The 23,088-nt window shown below is 39.8% G+C and overlaps 1 protein-coding gene across 3 annotated transcripts in view; it reads left to right on the top strand.

Annotated features, from left to right (window-relative positions):
* The window catches only part of ATP2A2 (ATPase sarcoplasmic/endoplasmic reticulum Ca2+ transporting 2), a 49,676-nt gene that overhangs the window by 24,596 nt on the left and 1,992 nt on the right, over window positions 1-23,088 (top strand). For 2 of the 3 annotated variants that reach the window (XM_019733920.3, XM_074321111.2), the window contains 15 exons: window positions 4,197-4,277; window positions 6,036-6,121; window positions 7,283-7,747; window positions 11,506-11,594; window positions 11,968-12,070; window positions 12,919-13,050; window positions 14,489-14,611; window positions 14,711-14,929; window positions 15,685-16,020; window positions 17,034-17,254; window positions 17,667-17,869; window positions 19,006-19,091; window positions 19,367-19,500; window positions 20,104-20,221; window positions 20,306-20,426. In XM_019733920.3, the coding sequence (XP_019589479.1) occupies window positions 4,197-4,277; window positions 6,036-6,121; window positions 7,283-7,747; window positions 11,506-11,594; window positions 11,968-12,070; window positions 12,919-13,050; window positions 14,489-14,611; window positions 14,711-14,929; window positions 15,685-16,020; window positions 17,034-17,254; window positions 17,667-17,869; window positions 19,006-19,091; window positions 19,367-19,500; window positions 20,104-20,221; window positions 20,306-20,426 (2,517 nt within the window). Of the gene's footprint in view, window positions 1-4,196; window positions 4,278-6,035; window positions 6,122-7,282; window positions 7,748-11,505; window positions 11,595-11,967; window positions 12,071-12,918; window positions 13,051-14,488; window positions 14,612-14,710; window positions 14,930-15,684; window positions 16,021-17,033; window positions 17,255-17,666; window positions 17,870-19,005; window positions 19,092-19,366; window positions 19,501-20,103; window positions 20,222-20,305; window positions 21,884-23,088 lie in introns of all 3 variants that reach the window. The other variant, XM_088801025.1, reaches the window with a different exon arrangement.

Here is a 23,088-nt window from a genome sequence, read left to right as displayed (position 1 = left end):
TACTTCTTCGGTAACCTTACTTGCCCTACCAGCTAAAACCCGTCTTTCTCACACATGCTCTTTCTCCCTACATCGCTAATCCTCTACTAGCATACACGTGTTTTGTTTTTTATTTAAATGTAGAATTTAAACAATGATCACACTATTAAGCCTCATTCAGCTCAACTGAGTCTCATATCTCTTTGAATCATGATTTTTTTCATTGTTTCTAGCTTGATAACATACTTCAACTTGATCATTATCATGTCTCTGGTGCTTGTTTATTAAGGGAAACAATATAAGTATGTACTTCATTTGACACATACTTTATTTGGCTCCCACTATGTGCCAGCACAGTGCTTAGGGGCTAGGAAATCAGGGGTGACTGAGTGGCTCTGCCTTCAGGCAGCTTTTGGTCTCGTGGAGAAGACACATCACACATGTAGTGTGTTGAGTTTTAGGAAAGGAAAGGACAGCTCTGTGGGCACATCATAAGGGGTATCAACCCAACCTTATGGTTCATGGAAAGCCTTGCTATTTGGGGAAGGAGAAGAGGGAATGTGAAGACTCAGAAAGAACTCAGAGGAACTGAAGACGGTTGTGTTTGAAGCTTGGAGGGGACTGGAGAGTGGTAAGAAGTAAGCAGCAGTTGGGTCATGGAGGTGTGGTTAAGATACTAAACTTTATCTCAAATCAAGTAGGAAGAAGCTATTGAGAGATTTTAAATAAGCGAATGGTATTACATTTGTGTTTTTAAAAGATTAGTCTTATCATAGGTAATACTCCCCCCACCAAAAAAAAAAAAAAAATACACAAATAGATTGGGAGCACACATAATATGCTATGGCAATTTGTAATGTTCCTTTCCTGCTCACCCTGAGGCTGGGACATAGTTTTGTAGGCAAGTAGGACTTCTCAAGTGAAGAATTTCATTCACTCTGTCTATAAAATTTATGACTCAAATTGGAAACATAGCGAAAACGTTTGAGTCATAGTTAAATGTTTAAGTAATTTAGGTTAATTAATTCTATTATAGCTTTCTTTTCCTAGGAGCCATTTAAACTCAAAAACAATAGTGGTATTTAGAAGGTAATTTCTGATCTTATAGTTTTATTCTGGAAAAGATTTTAATAACTCGGGTGGAATTTGCCATAATAAATTAATTTTTTTCTTACATATAGCCAATTCATAAAAAGGCTTTTTCTAATGGTTTTAACCACCAGTATTTATTTTTGACATAATTGTAAATAGTGTTCAAGTATCATGGTTTATAAACACTCCTTCCTAGACCAAAAGCTTCCTTTTAGGTAAAGAAAGCTTGTGTTCAGTTCTAAAATGTGGCAAAGTACTAATTTCCTTTAATCTTTACTGGCAGCCTTGGTAACCTAGCATAAAGTATACGAGTACATTGAGGATTTTGTACAGAGTGGAAATCTCTATTGTGATAGCAGGTTAAAGATCTAAGGACTTAAAGAGCCAAGAGCTGAATTGTAAAGTGTCAAATGTTAAACAAATGGAAGGTAGTTTATAAAAGAATTTATTCTTTCATTACACTGCTGAACCCAAGAGACAAAAAAAGTTTTGAGGGAAAAATTGCAGAGCATCTCCTTGGCAAGAGTAAGAAATTTCCACTACCACTTACCCTAAGGGCATTGACATGCCCCATCAGGAAAATAGTACTGGATGTAACCATCAGAACTGCACTGCCTGCTCCTCACGCACAAGACCCTCTGTCTGAAATTCACAGAAGTCTTCAGACAAAGGAAAATTATGTCTTAGTTTGAAAAGTATTTGTTGAATCTTTACTTTCATGGATCTTTTACTTCCTTAGAAAAACCTGTTTCCTAATAGATTCAAACCTAAATTGACTTAAGAAAGCACGAAGCAGAGTCACACAGCATGTTAAAGGAAGTCTTTCATTAATTGAGGTTCCTTAGGCAAGACTCCTTTTACTTATTAACTTTAGTTTCCTGTCTAAAATGAGGACACATTCGTCAATATGATGTAAGGGTCCTTTTAACTAAGAGAATACTAAAATATGGCAGGTTTTAAAGACCAGTTGGATTTATGCTTCTTTAGTACCTTTCTACAAAGAGATCAGTTTCTAATGGCATGAGAAATGTAAATGTAAAACTGTACGGTAGGTAGTACATTTCCCAAGTGTTAGGGGACTTTAGGTCTTGGCCTAGAACTGGCATACTTGGCACATAGTAACAGTACATAGTAACGGTTGTTCTAAACAAGCCCTTCACAGGATCTATAACCTGAATTATTATGCTTGTTTTTTTTCTTGTATTAATTTCTTAGTATGTTTGGAGAACTTTAAAATACAGATTCCTGGACCCCACTCCAAATGCATTGAACCACACTCTTGAAGAGCAGGTATTGAGATTCTGTGGTTTATAAAAAGGCCCCCAAATCATCTTTTCTTTTAATTCCTAAGTATTTAATTGCCTCCCAAATAGAATGGCTGTTGCAGTATGGAAGAAAAATTGAGAATTTCAGGTCAGTTTTTAAGGGCTTCCCAGGTCATTTATTCCACTAGCTTGACATTTGAGTCGTTTGGAGTATTTGGCCAACAATTAAAGGTAAAAATTTGCAATTTCTGTTAAGCAAAGAGATAACCTTCATGTAATTAAAATAGACCTTTAGGGAAAAGGAGCTAGTTTCTTTATAGTACCAGTATAAATATAATTTATACAGTCTTGATTCCACCTTAAACTAATAGCTAGTATGTTGACTATGTTACACAAAAAAGAAATTTCACCTTGGTATTTATTGCCTTAAAAATACGTTTTCCATCTGTTTCAGATTCTCTGAGCTTCCACTGAAACACAGCAAAATAAATGCCGAGATACTATTTTTGGGTCCTGTTGTAGTTTATTCTCAATTTGAATATTAGATTTACTGGCCTAAAATGTGGCAGGTATATGAGAGTATGAGCTATGGCTTAGATATGAAATTGTTGAAGTAGAAAAAGGGATTAAAAATTGCAGTATAAAATGAAACATTCTGCGACTTTTCGATGGCTGGTATAATGTTTAGCTGTTACAGTGCAGAAGTGTGATGGGGCTTTAGACTGTGATGACCTCTGTGACACGTTAGAAATTTTCTGCTCCTGTAGGATCATGATGTAAATTGCCACAGACATCAAAGGAACATTTTCAAGTCAATTTTCCATTTAGTGTCATATGCTCATCATTAAACTTGTACTCTTTTTCGTGTTCAAGGTCAAGGTCATGCAGGATAAAATTAAGACAACCAGAAATAATACAGTAAAAAAAAATGTTTTTAAGTTGGTTTTAGATTTTCATTTTGATGGGCATTTTAGCTGTTGAAGGTCACTAAAGTTTAGGATATGGTTACTTTATAATATGAACAGAATTATATTAAAATGAAAGATTCTGGCTTACTCAGTCTGAATATTGCTGTTTGTTGCATAAGCATTTCCAGCAGCAATTTAACCTCTACCTAATGTGTCCCTGCAGTCAAACGCGAGGCTGATCTTTGCCTCTTGAGATTATGTATTGGCAGTCTCTGTGCTGCCTCATGACCACGGCTCCTCCCCTGGCTATAGGGTGGTTTTGTGAACCAGAGTTCACAGAGCAAGCCATACTCACCCTGAATTTAAAAGCTCTGAAATGAAGAAAAGGCAGAACTAAATTGAAGGCTTAATAAATGAAATAAATCTACTTCTTGGACAGAATGGCTGTTTTGCCAGTTTTAATATAACCAGTGACAGAGATACAATTCAGTGTGTAGTGCAAGTCTGGAAAATGAAGATTTGGCTTAATACCATATGCAATTCTAGGGCTGTACTTACTCTCATTTTTAACTGTCTTTGTGTAAGACTTCCAAAACTACTTCAGTTGCCTTTCAGAAAGTCAGGGAAAGCTGTTGTACATTTATTTTTACTGTTCAGTTGCTTTGATACTGATGAGTACTCATTCAATATTTTAAACACAGTGCTGGGGGCACTGTTCATTCTCTTCCTATGTAATTCAAGTCTTACGTCTTTCCAGCAAAAGAGTTAATATTATCCTGAGGAAGAGTTGATTGTCTTGCTTATTTTAACAGATTTTCATATGTTTTGTGCTATTTGTACACAGGCTATTTATTTTCTTTAAAAATGGTGTTTTATTTAGAGACAAATTCATTTCTATGTAACATGATTGCAAAAGTTGCTTATTTTAGCTGCCTTTTTTCTCCCCAATTAGTTGGTGACAAAGTTCCTGCTGATATAAGATTAACTTCCATCAAATCTACTACTCTAAGAGTCGACCAGTCAATTCTCACTGGTACGTATTATGTATTGGAAGGTCATTGAATTTCTGAAGCCTCTCCGATCCCATGCTAATAGAGGCAACTCTTCTCTACTGTCCCTTTATGGTATCCCATCTTAATACTCTCCAAGGTAGTATTTCTTAATGCTTTATCAGTTAGGCTTTTTGCTAATCTATGGGGTTTAAAGGTATTATTTAAATAAAATAAAATTTAAAAAACAGAACGAGGCTTTCATCTCATAAGGCCTCTATTTTTTAATTTTGTCAAAAATTAGTTTTCAGCAAAAATCACCATTATGTTTCTACTTTTTTTAAAAAAAGATTACAAATTCTTTCATTAGCAGAGGTAATGATGTTAATAGTTGAAGTGTTGTCTATTTTGTGGAACGTGAATTAATTACTTATTTTTAGTTTTCTTTTTCCAGGCAGGAAAAAAAGGCTCCAGAACTGTAATCTTTTTCATTGGACGAATGCTAATCTTGCATCTAACATACTTTGCAATAATGAAATGTACAATTAACAAAAGTTAGCACCCCCAAAATGGTGAATGTTTCCTAAAGTTTGCACACTTAGATTTGGGATTGTTTGGAACATTTTCCCATATTTGTTTAATAAAGGCACAGACTAGGGTGGAGGGTTCATATTAACAGGAAATAAGGTGGTCAAAAGATTAACTTAAACACAATGCTAACCTGAATTAAATAGAGAGTAAGTATAAAATCCAACGATTATCAAGATTTATCTGATTATCAGTTTTGAAAAGCAACTGATGTCATAGAGGTAGTGATGTAAGTAACCTGAGTTCCACATTTTTTGTTTCTTTATGAATAGCTTATCTACTAAAATCCTATTAGCAGCAACAAGCTGGCAGCTGATAAATTGGGTTGTATATATGAAATTCTCAGTGTGCCTACGGAAATAATTGCCGCTTTAAAACTTTTCATAGTTTCTTGAATGATCACTTTCTTGTTTAATAATCTTATTGTAGTTTTGACTAGATTGAAGAAGCAAATTCTTTTGTCAAATGTCAGTAGAGAAATTTTGCTACCTGACATTTGAATTACAACTGGAGCCATATTTCACATCACTCAGACCCTGATTTTATATTTCATAAGTGCTATTAAGTAAAGTTGAAACTAAATCCAGCAAAACATTGTGAAAATGCTGAGAAGTAGTTCTTTATACCGTGTGCTTTAATGCAACTGCTGATTGCTGTTTTTCAGCTTTGTTTTATTGACATAGAATGGTCTAGTTAGTACATACAAATATTTCTAAAACAATGTTTTCGTCCCTCATCTTTGACAATTATTGAACAAGAACAGACTTCCCAGTGGATGATCCCCATATTCATATAACGTATCTACAGTTTGTTCAGTTCACTAAAAATAAATATACTTTCACCTTTTTGAAGTATTGAAATGTGTGTATATATAACATGTGTGTATATAAAACAAATATATATAGATGTATAGTCACAGTATTAGAGTATAAAATGGTACCTGAAAATAAACTGAATTTGAATAGTTACTCCAGAAAATAAAGGTAATTGGCTGGGATTTTACTTTAAGTTCCTTTATTTTGAAATTGTATTGACTTTAATCCTGACATTGCTTTGAAATTGTTTTCTATTTTACTAGTTTGCCTCCTTTAAATGAATTGGGTTTTTTACCCTTTTTCCTGAAAGTGGTAGTCACATGAGTAGGTGAATGTTCCCAGGTTCTCCATGTGGATTGCACAGAGCTAACCATTCCTTCTGTCTCACAACCTGCTTAGGTGAGTCTGTCTCTGTCATCAAGCACACTGACCCTGTTCCTGACCCGCGGGCTGTCAATCAAGATAAGAAGAACATGCTCTTTTCTGTAAGTACTTTGTCAAATGCATTTTTATTTGGAGACATTCTCAGAGTTTTAAGTCTACAGATGGCATTTTTTTCACTGTCTACCTTCAGTGGTCAGACTTTAGAAAGTGTTGGCTATTATTCCAAAGGATAATCAGAATCTTCGTGGCAGTGTCAGCTGTCAGAAACATCAGGAACATGTAATGATGGGATATGTGACCTGGATGGCTTTTGTTTCAGTTGGCAAGTTTTTAAGGATTAAAATTAAAAGACCAGGTCATGTGCATCTTTAAACTATCTGTAAACATAGTAGGAAAGTAGATTTATTTGGAAAAGGCTTAGCCTATAAAGGATGTTTTCTAAATGATGTGGATGATATCTGTATGTATTCACAATAAAAAGGTGTGTATTTTGAGAGAAAGCAAATGTGACAAACTACTAATAATTGGTGAGTCAGGGTGAATAGTCAAGTGGATGTTCGTTCATTGTATATTTCAATTTTTCTGTTAAATTTTTTCAAAATAAAAAGTTGGGAAATTTATAGATTTTGCTTGTTCAGAATTTAAAATGATAGTTCAAATGGTGGGCTTTTGTGGGTGTCCTGGGAACCTAAACAGCCGTAGTGAGTAAAGTACTATAGAGTTCCTATGAAAACAACGAAGCCATAGCATTCCAACGCCAGGAATTAAAGTGGGGTGGGAAGCGAACTCTCATACTTGAGTTCATTGGTTTGGGAATGCCAGCGCTTGAGTGGAGGTCCTCAAGATAGCCCGTGGTGCTGGTTGTCCTTATTACAGGTGATGAAAGTAGGGGAGGTTGGGTTGGAGCCAGAGGTAGAAAATGCTTAGGGTTGAGAGCTGTGTGGACTTTGAAAAAATTGAGAACACAGAGGGGTTAGAGCACTGCTTCAGCCCAAAGCTAGTCTGCAAGCCAGACTCTGTTGTGAATAGAGATTCCGGGGACGGGGGTCGGTGTAGAGCTCTAGCTCTGGGGAGAGTAGGTATCACGTGAAATGAGCATCAGGGAGCGATGTACCATGCTGCCTGCATGAGTTACTGCTCATTATCAAAGTTGGATGGCTGGTTCTGTAGTCAGAATCCACACGAGTCTGAGTTTACTAGTCAATATTTAAGTTGGGTATGGTTTTAATCTTGTTACCAGCTCTCCTCTGTTTCTGTCCTAGGGTACAAATATTGCTGCTGGCAAAGCCATGGGAGTGGTGGTGGCAACTGGAGTTAACACTGAAATTGGCAAGATCCGGGATGAAATGGTGGCAACGGAACAGGAGAGAACACCCCTCCAGCAAAAACTAGATGAGTTTGGGGAACAGCTTTCCAAAGTCATCTCCCTTATTTGTATTGCAGTCTGGATCATAAACATTGGGCATTTCAATGATCCAGTTCACGGAGGCTCCTGGATCAGAGGTGCTATTTACTATTTTAAAATTGCTGTGGCCCTAGCTGTAGCAGCCATTCCTGAAGGTCTGCCTGCTGTCATCACCACCTGCCTGGCTCTTGGAACTCGCAGAATGGCAAAGAAAAATGCCATTGTTCGAAGCCTCCCTTCCGTGGAAACCCTTGGTTGTACTTCTGTTATCTGCTCAGACAAGACTGGTACACTTACAACAAACCAGATGTCAGTCTGCAGGGTAAGTGGGAGTAATTTAAGAATTGTTCCTGTTGGTTGTTGACTCATCCTAAGAATATGCACTCATGCCATCAAAACCTTTGATTTATAATTTGATACCTTTTTAGGTGCTTTAAACAGATTGGGTTGCCTGTGTAGCCTGAGCCCAAGGTAATTTCTAACACTTCAGAGGAATTAATCATTTAATTCCTAAAACTGTTTTGTGAACTAAAGGCTAGCTGTATGGCTGATGTACTTGTATTGGGGAACTAATTACAGGCCGTCTGTAACTGTTAGATGACCGGGCTCCCTTTATTTCCCTGCTCCTCCGTCTCCAAGCGCATGTATGTTAACCACGTATGTTAACCGACAAGCTTCAAAGGAAGAGAATTCTAAAGCAGCTAGTTACCTACTTACTTACCTACGTAAAATTCTAATTGATATTTCCATAACACATTGAATGAGACATATTTTCTTCTTGAAAAGTAAATAATTGCCTTTAACTTGCTTTGTTCTATGTATTATCCGTCCTTCCTTAGGTTGTTTTGACCATCACTCGGGTAAAATAAGAAACTGTTCAAACCTGCCCTTAGAAAAATAAGAACTAAAGAAATATAATGGGACAGGTGAATTAAGTTATTTTATATAATTCAATTGCCGTAAATTTTATGTAACCAACTGTGTGGAAGTCAAAGTGTAATTTTCCGAAAGGTACACGACTCATACAAATATTTAGTGGACACGTGTCAAAGATTCTGTTTGGCTTATTAATTGAGGGAATCAGTGAGATGGTCAAACTGGTTACAAGAACATTTGAGGATATGCTCCGATTAAAATAGAATTGCTGTATGCTAGGTTATAAAAACTGGTTAATATCCTATACGGCAATAAAACTACTAGGTTACCTGTTCTACAGGACACAGATCCACAATTTTACATAACATGAGCCCTTAATAACAAATAGTATAATGAAACAGTGTTACATAGTTCTAGAACACTAAATCTTTGAGTGGGCCTGTTAAGTAATGCTTCTTAATGACATTGAGAGGACATGTGGTCACCCTCTTGGTCTTATCTCTGGGTTTTGGATAAAGTTTTTTTTTTTTTTAAACTTTTATTTATTTTAAGCATGTTTTTCCAGGACCCATCAACTCCAAGTCAAGTAGTTGTTTCAATCTAGTTGTAGAGGGCACAGCTCACACTGGCCCATGTGGGGATCGAACCGGCAACCCTGGTGTTACCAGCATCATGCTCTTACCAACTGAGCTAACCGGCCACCCCCTAAAGTTTTTTTAACATTGGGAATTGTTTTTGTCTTAATACAGTTAAACCCTCTGAATCTTTATCTTGCCAAATTTAAATTTCATGATGAGTTTTAGATACAACATACCCCCCCAACTCTTTGTGTAGTTTAAAACGAGATTTAGAATGAATGGACAAGTGTTTAAAACAGATTGGGGTGTTCTGTCTCTCAAGTGGTAAGCTTCTTGGTCTGTCTTGGGATTCTCCAGTAAATGCAGAGTTTGAGCCACCTAAGTTCTCATTCTTTGGAACCAAAAAAGGACGAATCAGCTAAAAACTAGTTGTCGGCTAAAAGCTGATTATATGGGGGGAAGAGGAAGGGAATTTCATGTTACCTGTTTAGTTTCCCCCAGCAAATTGTTTAAACTTAGCCTGAAAGCTTTAATTTTCATCGGAATAGACCTTTATATCCATGAAAGTAAGCAATGTCTGAAATTGTAACCTTAAAAAATTTTTTTGTTTTTTTACTTTAAAAGTTTGGGCAGCAGATCAGACTTCAAACTCAGAGTGCAGTAGAGTCCATAATAAAATTTTATGTTGTTCTTATATTTTCCCTTAAGTAGTTTGATTTAAAATGTTTTCTTTTATTAAAGAAACAACCTGACTATTTGCTATTCTACCTTGGTAACAGAAAGCTGATGCTAATCAGTATTCTATAGGAGGTTTCTTGCAGTGGATTGCATAACTGCACTTGACTTAGGGATACTTTCATCATGCAATTCCTAAATGATTTACTTGCTCACAATCTAAAATGCTAAAGTGCGTTCAGATTTAGTTAACATGGATTTGAATTCTGAATGTCTTAGAATATTTTGGATTCTGGTTATAGACCCAAAAAGTTGCACTTTTTATAAATTGAATATCATTAAAGAAATGGCATGGTGTGTAGTAAATTAATACTGCCAACTTGCTTTGATATTGCTTAGAACAGTTAATTTGTTTTTCACCTGTGACTTTATTTGAATCATATGGGAATCCTGCTCAAGAGGTTTGGAAACTAAGGCTCTGAGAAGTTGTGACATGTCTGAAGGTCACGCAACTTCAAATACAAGGGTAAAGTCGGATTTTCTTATAGGAAAGATTGGTAGTTAAATCTGGTCCTCTCTCTATTTCACCCAACAATTTTGTAACCTTGAGCACATCTTTTAACCTCTCTGGTCCTTTGTTTCCTCTTCTGTAAAATGTCAAACATCTTTGGAAAGAGTCTTGTGACAAGCTTCCTTTTTTAGGTGTTGTATCTGTTAGAAAAAAAATTGTAGGAGTCAGGGATCTTGCTACATGTGAACTTGGACATGAATCTTTCCTTCATTTGACACTGATGTATGTGTTTGAACTAGAGCCTCTTATCAGGAGTCATCATAGTTTCAAATCACATTCTATATTTTGTATTTCTTTTAAAAAACCATTTTGTATGTCTGTCTTATAGCTTTAGTTCAGTTCCAAGGTTGTTTTTGTTCTGAGTATACTTTTGAAATAAAGCTTTTGGAATTTAAAAATATGGCAGATCTTGTGAGGCAAAAGAAGTTATAACAAAGTTAGCTGATTTTCTTACTGAATATGAGTTGGATTACTCTGGAAAGATGTTTTTAAAGCGTTGCATGGTTCTCTTTTACTTGAATTTAACATTTTTAAAATTCGTTATTGAACGGTTTGATCATATTTTCTATTGCTGGATATTTCAGAGAGATTTTTGCATGATAATGTATAGTTTGAGTATCACTTTGTGTTTTTAAGAGAAGGTTTTGCAGTTTCAATTTGCAATGAAAACACAAATCTAAATCTTAGTCTTCCAAACTGGGCTTCTAAACTATAATTGGAAAGCAAATCAAGAAAACCTCATCTTTAAGAAACTAGCTCGTGTCACATTATTTTATAAAATTAAGAATTCTTTCCTAAGCATGCTTCCGTCTGTTGTCTTGCGGCAGTTCATGCGGCTCTGAGAGCTCTTTACTGTATACATGTAGTTATGTAGCTTCATAGGAAATGAGCTATTGCCACAATAAAAATAAGTGGGAAGGAGCAGAGAAGCAGTTTGTCTTACTTTACTCAGGGAATGTTGAAGCAACTCTGAAATGTGAGTTTATTCTTCCCAAGCTTTCACTCCTCACTCGAAGGCAGGATTGCCTAATATCACCTCGTCAGCCAGCCATTTGCAATGGGGAATTCTGAGCATTCTAGAGTACTGCTACCATAGTCCTTACACCTCAGGTCTCCTGTGGGTGGTCTTCTGTGTCTCCAGGGCCACTGCTGCTTACTGTCCATTCAGCACCTCCGGGATGCTGCTTCTCAGATGGCTGGGGGGGTAGGGGAGGCGGTCTTAAACAGCCTCCAGGTGGAATAAAGGACAGCACTTCTGATGCTGAGCTTCAACTAGTAAGTTTCATTAAAACTGTTTCCTTAAATAAGACTTAGCAAAGATTATGTTTTTTTCTAGCATAGTTTTATACCTTTTAAACACTTACGCTTCTTTTTCTGTAGATGTTCATTCTGGACAGAGTTGAAGGTGATACTTGTTCCCTTAATGAATTTACCATAACTGGATCAACATATGCACCTATTGGAGAAGTGTGAGTAAACCCGCCTTATCATTTAAAGGATCTATTGTGGCAGTTTGGTACTTGTATAGATTTGCAGTGTGTCTACAAAGGTGAAGACAGCTTTCTGAGTAGGGCTCATTGCATCCCATGTGAAGCCTAAATTTTTAAGTGGGGTTTCTGTTTGTTCTTTATTAATACCAGTGGTGGAGGAATTTCATGAACTAAGAATTTCTAGTCTTTACAGATTATTGTCTCCAGCATCAGATTTCTAAGAGCCATCACTCAAATTCTTTTGAATACTTGCCAGTCTGTGGTCCACAAAATTGTTTATGTTATTAAATAATTAAATAAAAAATCAATAGAGGTGACCACACTGTGCTCTGAAGGTTTTTTCTTTCGACAGGCATAAAGATGATAAACCAGTGAAATGTCATCAATATGATGGTCTTGTAGAATTGGCAACAATTTGTGCTCTTTGTAATGACTCTGCTTTGGATTACAATGAGGTAAGGCACTCCTCAGAAATGAGAAACTAGACCTGACTGTTCCTAGTTCAAGGGTGGAGTGGGTGAATGAAAATCCAGCCTTCCTTCCTCCCTTCTGAAAGTAGGGGTTCCTGATTTTATTTCCTCTTTCCATTCAAGAGCCTGTCTCTATCAGAGTCAGCATGACCTAGCCAAGGAAAGCTGAGAGCCTTTCACATATCCTCTGTAACTGAGTATTGCAGCTATTTAACTAATAGTTGTAGTTCACATGATATTCTCATCTGTTTCTAGTTTGTTTACTATAAATGAATAAAGCCCAGGATAGAAAACGTTTTCCTGAAAGCATAGGGTATTGATCTTGCTTAAGATGGGTAGCATTAGATCTTTGAGGATAAGCTGAGGCATACAGGGTTATTTTGATGACGATGAAGGTAAAATAATAATATAAAATTTAACAGAAAACAGTTTTTCCTCCCCTTTTAATTATAGTGAGATAAATCCTTTGGTTTCTATCTAAAAGGCAAGCCAGTCCCATTCAAAAACAATGTAAAGTCTATAGCTAAGTAATGATGTGGGATTATAAATACTATTTGAAAGCTCTGTATGAACTCATACTGTGATTAGTGGCTTCTTACAGCTAAGGGAAATGAAAAACCTAATTATTAGAATAAGAAAAAATGCATGCCTGTGCTGTGACTATATTTTTAATTATCTGGATCATGTGCTCCCGAGTAGAACAGAAATGGCCCGTAGAATAATCAAGCAGTGGAGGACAGGTTGTCCTGGATGGAAAAGTCTTTATTAAAGAAAAATGTACTTGTTTACTACTTTTCCCTTTTTTGCACTTTCTATGTCTTTAACCAATACAGGCAAAGGGTGTATATGAAAAAGTTGGAGAAGCTACGGAGACTGCTCTCACTTGTCTGGTAGAGAAGATGAATGTATTTGATACCGAATTGAAAGGTCTTTCTAAAATAGAACGAGCAAATGCCTGCAACTCGGTTAGTATTTGAACCCTAATTCTAATAGCATATTTAAAGTACATGAAGCAAAAACTGACAAAAATAAAAGGAAAAATAGACAAATACACAATTAGAGTTGGAGATTTTAACAGCTGTCTCTCAATAATTGATAGAATAAGCAGATGAAAAAATCAGTAACAATGTGGAAGATTTGAACGATACTGTAAATATACTTGACCTAATCCTTATTTATTTTCTGCTACTGTAATGTGCACTTGCAGTGCATAAGGAACATTCACCAGAATAGACTGTACAGCCGGTCCATGAAGCAAGACTCAACATATTTTACAAAGGACTGAAATCACGCAGATGGCTGCTGACCACAAAATTTAAACTAGAAATCAGTAACAATAAGATAAGAGCAGTTCCCTGAATATTTTTAAGCTAAACACTTTTTTAAATAATCCATGGGTAAAAGAAGGAACCATAGCGGAAATGAAAAAATATTTTGAACTAAACAATATTGAAAACACACCATATGAAAATTGGAAGATGCAATGAAAGCATTGTTTCAAGGGAAATGTGTAGCTTTAAGTGTGGATACTGCAAAAGAAGGTCAAAAATCAATTGTAAGAGCTTCTATCTGAAAGTAGAAAACCAGCAAATTAATGAATTAATAAACAAGATCAGGAACCTATAATGAACAATCTTATACCAATAAATTGGACATAGAATTGACCAATCCCTTAAGTAACACAACTTTCTAAACTGACACAAGAAAAATGGAGTGATCCTATAGATGTTAAATTAATTGAATCTGTAATTCAAAATCTACCCCCACAAAAATTCTCTAGGCCCAATTCTGCCAAACACTTAAGAAAGAAATACCAGTTTTAGAAGACTATGATTTGGAAAATGAAACCCTTCTCAATACCCAAACCTGACATGGACGTGGCAAAAAAAAGGAAGCGACACTAATATTCTTTATAATACAGATGTAAAGACTCTCAACACAACATTAGCAAATCAGGTCTAGTAATATATTAAAACGGTAGCATGTTATGTTCAAGTGGAATTGCCACGACTACCAGGTTAGCTTAACAGTCACAGGCCAATCAGTGGTGGCGGTGGTGGAGGATGCAAAGCCCCTAGGTCAGACAGGTTGTTAGCTGATGACAAAATCCCACAGAGGCAGCCTGAAGACTCAGCTTCACAGAGCCTGAGGTTTAGAATTGTTTGATTCTAGACCATTAATTACTCAGTGAAGGGAAACAAGTAGCGTCAGTAGCATCATGGAGCCTAAAAGTGACGCATTAGCTGTAATGACCACCACAGGTAAGGGCAGGACTGTGTGTTTATGGTCCTTTGCTACCCCCCCAATACCTGTCATATATTATTAGGTGCTTACTGAATGTCGAACGAGTGAAAAATTTACAAAAATTGTCATCCAGTGGTATTCCATATGTTTTCTTCATAGGTCATTAAACAGTTGATGAAAAAAGAATTTACTCTAGAGTTTTCACGTGATAGAAAGTCAATGTCGGTTTATTGTACACCAAACAAGCCAAGTCGGACATCGATGAGCAAAATGTTTGTCAAGGCAAGTACACCAAATTGCAGTTGAGATGTTCTTATCAGGATGAGCATCCTGAGTGAGCCAGTATGTAAAATTGTTGATCTAAATCTGTAACATTTCCAGGGTGCTCCTGAAGGTGTCATTGACAGGTGCACCCACGTTAGAGTTGGAAGTACCAAAATACCTATGACCCCTGGAGTCAAACAGAAGATCATGTCTGTCATTCGGGAGTGGGGCAGTGGCAGCGACACACTGCGGTGCCTGGCTCTCGCCACTCACGACAACCCACTGAGAAGAGAAGAAATGAACCTTGAGGACTCCGCCAACTTTATTAAATATGAGGTGAGCTCATGAAAAGGTTTTCACCCACAGCCTGCACATTCGTTGTGTTTAAACAGCAGTCCTGGGTAAAAGGTCAAAGGAGTCTTTTGCCAAGAAAGAGGTGTGTTTGTTTATTTTCCTGCAGGCCAAATGCATCACCATTATAATTTAGGTTGCTGCTTCAAACATATAGTTAACAATTTAATACAAGTCTGTTACTTTCAAAATAGAATTATCAAGACTTGAGCTAAATAAACTTGTAAAATCTATTTTGCAACTCTTGTGTAAATTAAAATAGTTTAAAAATTGCGAATAATTTTTAAAACATTAGTTACTGAAGATCAAAATATCCAAGTTGCGAGATTCCTTCTCCTTTTCTGCTCATAAAATTCTCACATATTAGGTCTGTGACGTCCTGAAGCATTGAATGAAAGGGACAAGCTTTGGTGCTAAGGGCCGCTCAAGTGGCCAGTATCAGAATGCTCTTACTCCTCAGAATGGTGTTTCCCCTCATTTTAGAATACTCTCGTTACGAAAGTTAAAGAATGGTTTGGTAAGAAGAATGTAGTGATATTTTTAATCATTTTGATTGAAATTAATATTCATCATTGGATTTATATCTCTAGTGTGAATATTTAGGATAATAGCCAAAGTTGCAGAATTTATCATAAGTAAATGCAGAAACCTTTGTTCTTAATGTATAACTAGCCCTTGTGTCACACTAGGAGAAAAACCAGAACTTCCTGTTTTAAAATAAGGTGATTCTTTTTCTGTAGACCAATCTGACTTTTGTTGGCTGCGTGGGCATGCTGGATCCTCCGAGAATTGAAGTAGCCTCTTCTGTGAAGCTGTGCCGGCAGGCAGGCATCCGGGTCATCATGATCACGGGGGACAACAAGGGCACCGCTGTGGCCATCTGTCGCCGCATTGGCATCTTTGGGCAGGACGAGGATGTGACGTCAAAGGCTTTCACAGGTCGGGAGTTTGACGAGCTCAATCCTTCAGCCCAGAGAGATGCCTGCTTGAATGCCCGCTGTTTCGCTCGAGTCGAACCTTCCCACAAGTCGAAGATTGTAGAATTTCTTCAGTCTTTTGATGAGATTACAGCTATGGTGAGTTTCTTTGGACATGTCAGGTGACCCACTGCACAAACACAGCAAATTCTAATTCTGACCATTAAATTTTTACTGATAGCTCCCAGATTTGGGATTTCTTGGTTTTTGTCATCTAGGGTTCTGTTGACCAGTAGTTAGCATGCTGTATGTTGCGTGCAAGGAAGATTTTTAGAAGTAACTTTTGCATCAGTCACGGGAAATACTTGGTGACACCTAGTTTTTGTCTGGGTTAAAGTATACGTGTTTATACCTCAAGTTTTCTAAAAATTGACTGAGAATATACGTGATCTGTGTTCTCTCTCTCTGGATGATCCTGCTGAAATGAGTGTGCTCCTGAAGCAGTCTGTAAGAGCTGCCTGTTGAAGTATTTCTGGTATTCTTCCCCTCGTCTGTGATTTTTCACCCAGGCACATTAACATTGTGGTATATTTGCTTTCTGTAGCTTGTCTATAAAACTTTAAAGAAATTTTGTTGTTTGAAACCAGACGTTACAGATGTACTCCTCACTTCCTCTTTGCTCTCCCTTCCTTCCCTCTCTCCTAGAGAGAACCACCATTCTGAATTTGATATTAGGTGTTTACTAAAAGTATAAAAAAAATACATATTTTTAGTATTTTTGCATGTTTTTGACCTATATAAATGGCATTTAGTTTATGTGTTTTTGCAGTTTACACCTATTCTACTTGAGGTTTATGTGGATACTTCATTTTGACTGCCATACAGGTTGTTTTTTGTTTGGCTTGGTAAAAAAATAATACAGATGAATTTGAACTCTCCTTTGTTCCACTTCCTTCTGAAGTCTCTCTTCAGTAATAAGCTCATTTAGCAATTTTACATTTCCCAGGTAAAATGTGTTTTGTGGCACCAACTTATAAAAACAAAAATTCTCTAGCTCTTTGCCCCAAGGCCCATAGCTCCATTCGTTTCCCTTGTTTCAGGGATGGCTGAGCCTTTGGCAGGGACATGTGTTAGGTGAACGGTGTGTAAACCACTCTTGGGTTCCCTTTCAGACTGGGGATGGTGTGAATGACGCTCCTGCTCTGAAGAAAGCAGAGATTGGCATTGCCATGGGCTCTGGCACCGCGGTGGCTAAAACCGCCTCTGAAATGGTGCTGGCCGATGACAACTTCTCCACCATCGTGGCCGCTGTGGAGGAGGGGCGGGCCATCTACAACAACATGAAGCAGTTCATCCGCTACCTCATCTCCTCCAACGTGGGAGAAGTTGTCTGGTGGGTCCCTTTGGCAAATCACTCGTGTTGCTTTGTCTAACACCAGGGCTTGTGATGACCAGTTTTTCACATTTGTTCTTCCTATGGCAGCAGTTTTGGTCTTTGTGCATGAGGTGGGAGGGCGGGCCAGGCAAGCCAGAGGAAGCCCTTTGAAGGTAGAGGTACTTGTGGCCCAGCCCTTGGGAGGGTTGTCTGTGGCCGCTTTAACATAGAAATGAGTTTAACTGACATAAAATTCTTGGCCTTCTAAAACTTGAATTTGAAATGTTTTATGATCGCCAAAAACTGTTATTTCAAGTATTCGTTATTGCTGTCCATTTATTTTGATGGAGGAGGAGGGCATGATGATGCTGTTTGAATAGCGGCCAAAAATAATTTGGGGTCTCTCTCTTCTTTCCTTGGGTGGAAACAGTATTTTCCTGACAGCAGCCCTCGGATTTCCTGAGGCTTTAATTCCTGTTCAGTTGCTCTGGGTCAATCTGGTGACAGATGGCCTGCCTGCCACTGCACTGGGGTTCAACCCTCCTGACCTGGACATCATGAATAAACCGCCCCGGAACCCAAAGGAACCACTGATCAGTGGGTGGCTCTTCTTCCGTTACCTGGCTATTGGCTGTGAGTAGTTTTTGTATGTTGTCGAGTTTTAAACAAAATGTAAGCCAAAATTTTGTAAATTCATCCCTCAAAAGCACACTTCTTCTGTCCCCATATTAGGATAGCAAAAAATAGAGGCTGCCCTCTTGCACTTTAATGAACTGTATGCCCACTTTACCTATATGTCACCTGTGTAGACCTCATCCTCCGGACCCAGGGTGATAGTTCTCTTCCCCATTTCATAGGTTAGGAAAGTGAGGCCCAAAGAGGTTAAGTGACTCCCCTAGGGTCCCATGGAAAGAAAGGTGTTTGTTTTGTTCTATCTAACACATTCACACAAGTTGAAATTCAGCAAGCACACCCTGGCATAGAGGGAAGGCTCTCAGCCAGTCAGCCCCTCCAACATGAACAGGTTCTCATGTGCCCTTCCAGAGCTAACCAGCAAAGAGACTTGATGTATGGATTTGCACAAGTGATGGCATGCTTTAAATCCTGGATGCTGAGCCTTGTCTTTTTGTATTTCTCCCTGTTGGGAAATTTCCACATCACTGCGTGTGTAACTGCCTTGCCCCTGGGCACCTGCTGCTCTGTTACAGTAGCGGGGCTAGAGGGTGTGTGCACTGATATCTTTGGGTGGTTGCTACCACCTGGGGACATTCTCTTATTCTCAGGTCCCTGTGATCTCCACTCCCACTGTTGCTTCTTTGTGATAAATTTGCTGAATTCAAATACGTAATTGGTGGGGAGCTGGCCCCAGAATCAGCTTCAGGTGTTGCTGTGTTGCTTCGTGTTCTCCACTAACTGTTCCAACAGCCTTTCCATGTGAAGGTTCTGCCAGGCCTTTGGTGGTGCCAGTACATGAGGGTACAGCTGCCAGCATCATGGCTGCTGTGCGTGACCGGGTCCTCCCGACAGGTGTGGCCCAAGTGTGTTGGCTGCTGACCAGACATGGGCATGGCTAGTGGAAAGGTCCTTTTCTCACCAATTCTGGAGGAAAAGTTTCCTGGTTCTTCTCTATCACAGACCCCTCTCTTTGCAGAACCCTCAGTCTAACTGCTTTTGCACCAGCGGCTTTAGAAAGACATGCCATGTGTCACCTCAGTGCTGGGGAGTGGGCTGCAGCCCCCACGTGTCAGCATCATGATTTTTGTTCCCAGGTTATGTTGGCGCTGCTACCGTGGGTGCCGCTGCGTGGTGGTTCATTGCTGCTGACGGCGGTCCAAGAGTGTCCTTCTACCAGCTGGTACGTGGCCACCTTTCTTTGTGTATGAGACGCAGAGCACTGTGAGCCCTCCCCAGCAAGGTTGTCCTTGAGCTGTCTGTGGTTTGGGTGCCCAGCAGATAATCCTAAGGCTCCAACAATCAGCAGTCTTATCTGAGATGATTCGGAAGGACCCGCTGTCTGGGAAATGGGGTGGGATCTTGTGTGAGTCTGTGTCCGGGTGTGGTGTGGAATTGGTGCCTGGACTTAGGAAATGGACTCAGCTGTTCAGGAACTTGATTGGGCTTTTGTTGCAGAGTCATTTCCTGCAGTGTAAAGAGGACAACCCGGACTTTGAAGGGGTGGATTGTGCAATCTTTGAATCGCCGTACCCGATGACAATGGCGCTCTCTGTTCTCGTAACCATAGAGATGTGTAACGCCCTCAACAGGTCAGTGAGTCTTCTTGGCAAGCTGGGGGGAAAGTGCTGACAGCCAGGGTGCCGGCTGTGGGATTGTGTGTGTCATGGCTGGTTGAGGACCACAGGAAAGCTCTGCCTTCCCCCAAAACAAAGAACAAGCAGCACCGGTTTTTAAAGCTTAAGTGTCGTCATTTCCAGGAAGTGGTGGGAGGGCTTAGCCACCTGCATGTCCCTTCAGAGACAGTGGGGGACAGGTAGAGCCTTCAGTACCCTGTGTGCCCGTGGGGAAGGAGCGCTTTCCCTTTACACTGAGACTGATGCTATCCAATTAAGCCACCGACAAAAATGGAAATTTCGAAATAGCCCAACTGTCAAGGGCAATTGAGCAGCTTTGAGCCCAATGAAATAGAATCTGCTGTGCCAAAGCCTAGATTTAAAATTGGAAGTTTGTCCTACATCTGAACGTTCTTCCTTAACTTTGCCACAGGAGAAACTTCAGTAGCAGAATTAGGTCAGTGGGCAATGCCAGGTTGCTGCCACCTTACTGAAGCGTATTGCCAAACAGTCTGTCACTTGTGACCATGCCTTTGCCTTTTGGCGGGCCTATTTCACGTACCTGTCCTTGTTCTGCAGCTTGTCTGAGAACCAGTCCCTGCTGCGGATGCCCCCCTGGGAGAATATCTGGCTCGTGGGCTCCATCTGCCTGTCCATGTCTCTCCACTTCCTGATCCTCTACGTGGAACCCTTGCCAGTAAGTGGTGGTGGGACCCGGCTGGGCAGGGCCTGGAGCCTCTCCAGCATGTCAGGGGCTTGATGCTGCTTCTCTGTGTTGCAGCTTATCTTCCAGATCACACCGCTGAACTTGACCCAGTGGCTGATGGTGCTGAAAATCTCCTTGCCTGTGATTCTAATGGACGAGACACTCAAGTTTGTGGCCCGCAACTACCTGGAACCTGGTAAAGAGTGTGTGCAGCCTGCCACCAAATCCTGCTCGCTCTCGGCATGCACCGACGGGATTTCCTGGCCGTTTGTGCTGTTCATAATGCCCCTGGTGGTCTGGGTGTATAGCACAGACACTAACTTTAGTGACATGTTCTGGTCTTGACTGACAGTTTTACATAAAGAAGATGTTTAACTTAATCAATTAATTTTTTATTGTTTCAAGCAACTGTCTATTTCTGCTGAATTTTCACATGAACATACTGGCTGGTGAAGGAGGTTTCATACTCTAGATTTTGTTTTGCTTTTTCTGACTCCAGTGGGGCAAGAGTTTCCTTTTTTATACACATAATTAAAGTGTCCATTGACATGTACAGAGAACTAACACTATTTTATGCAAATATTTTTTTGTAGATGAAAAAGCATGTACAGTGTTCTGTTTAATACTCATCCTTGTATAAAAAAAAAAAAGTTGAGCCAGCAGACATTGTCAGCAAATTAATTGGCAGCAGATTTTAGGAAATGAATGTGTGTGGTTTTTTTCTAAAACGAAATAGCATGTATTGTGTCTTTTGCATGATCATCTGGATTTAATCTGAGATCACAGTCTAATTTTTATTCATAAGCCAATTTTTCTGCACTGGGCAGAGTACTGCTACCTCAGTCAGTATTTTTTGGTTTGCCACCCCTCATCCCTCTCGGTTCACCCCCACCCCCACCCCCACTCCTGGCCCCGCTCGGCTGCTTCTCCTGTAGGATTTCGATGGTTCTGTTTACATCAGTCTTAACAAGAGGTATGCCTGTTCTCGCTTGTGCAGAAAACATTGTTCCAGATTCAATCGACCGGGTTCATGTCCCCTCACATAGTTTTTAAGGTTATTTATTTAAATGTCTAGTGTATTTTACTGTAACAGACATTGTTTTGCCAACATTGCCTATTTCAGTGGCACTTCACAATCTAGTTTAAAAGAAATAAAACATTTTTAAATGGACAGAAAAATAACTGTCTTGTTTTTAACTCTTAAGTGACTTAGCTTGAACTGTAATAGATGTATTCAACTTTCTTAAGTTCTTATCTCAGACCTTTAGTTTTACTGTGCTTGAGGGGAAGAAGGGTCCTGTTCTGCTGCATAGGTAGTTATAGGAATTTTATTTTTTAATGTCTAGGCACTAATTGTCATTTGTGACACATTTTCTGTGCGTTTCTGCTGGCCTGTTTTAGCCTGGTGTAGAGAACATAAGGGCAAGTGTGTGTGTGTGCGTGTGTGTGTTTTGTAAAATCTGTAAATAGCACATGACCAAATGAACATATTGTATAGAACTATTTTTATTTGAATGTGGCACTAACCACCACCATCGTTACTGTGATAAATGTTTGCGCATGTTCCAGATCAGTCTTACCAACAGTGTATAGTCATTAACAGTCCTAACTGTGGTGTTTTCCTCCAATGCCTTCCAACATCCATCAACTAACGTGAGTATTCCCCAAAGGCGACTGCCACCAAGTGCCCTAGCAGTGACACTAACAAACGCCCTGGTGTCAGGCACTGCTGTGCTCTGTGGCTGTCCGGAGAGCAGCGGGCGCACGACGCGTGCTACCTGGGCACATGGGGGCCGGGTTAGCTGCCTGGGACAGTGGCATAGCCAGATGTCGGGCAGGGCCTGGGGGAAGAGCACGTCGTTCTGATGTGGTCAGACTGACCGGTCAAGGGAGTTGTGCCTTTGCTGGTGCTGCGAGGAGGGTTCACAGCAACTTGTGTGGTTCTTTTGATCTTTGTTAGCTGCAAGGACTCGTCCCAGAATGTTGGTTCATTAAAAAGCAAAAAGCTAGTTAGTGAAAGCGAGTAACTGAAATAGTGAACTCAAGCATCCAGAAGGATCCTCTTAAATAGGCCACCTTTTTTCACCTTCTGGGTCATATCATTGCAGCTAAGGCTTGTCTTTTCTCTCCAGGGTACGTTAAAGCACAGTTACTAGGGCATGATTCTGCTCGGCTGGCAAACGACCAGCCCTGTCGTGCAGGAGGCCTGGCAGCAGCTTGTATTCGGTGGGCGGTGAGGCCCCGAGTGTTGTTGTGAGGGTCCCTGGGCCAGAAGATGTGATGGACATGCTGGAATTTGCGGAAGTTAATAGGTGTCAGGCAGGACGAAGTGCTGCCAAGTTCAGTGGTCTGAGGAGAGGAGGTAGAAGTGGAACGTGGAGACTCACTAAATGCAGTCCTGAGGAAGGGGAGGTTGGTTTACTGGGCAGAGAATGGAGGGTTTGGCCAGTTGTAGCATCATGAGGTGTAAAGAGAAACGGGCTGAGTGGGTCAAATGCAAGGAGTGTGTCTTGACAGCAAACCAAAACAGGATGTCTGAGCTTAGTGGTGGGGTGCTATTCTGTGGAAACCAAGCTCACCAAACAGTCAACTTTTCCTGACTCAGTTCCTTGATTTAGTGGCCTTTACAAAATAAGTTGAATGGTGTGGGCTGTCGTAGGAGACATGCACAGCCCCAGGTGGCCCTGGGCTGGCCGTTGCCTTGTGGTTTCTTAGCTACAGTCCCGTCCAGCCAACAGAGGCAGTTTGCACCCACTTCCCTCAGTCCAGACAGCTGGCAGTGGGGAAGAGCCACTGCTGCCACGAGCAGAGTCCCCGTGTCCTCGCCATTTCAGGCGTGGCCTCTGCAAAGCAGTTGT

Source organism: Rhinolophus sinicus, chromosome 9 (genome assembly GCF_057876585.1).
Source record: "Rhinolophus sinicus isolate RSI-liver-muscle chromosome 9, RSI-T2T, whole genome shotgun sequence".
NCBI classification, from domain to species: Eukaryota; Metazoa; Chordata; class Mammalia; order Chiroptera; family Rhinolophidae; genus Rhinolophus; species Rhinolophus sinicus.
The sequence above is the reverse complement of the archived record's forward strand: the minus strand, read 5'-3'. Positions and strand labels throughout refer to the sequence as shown.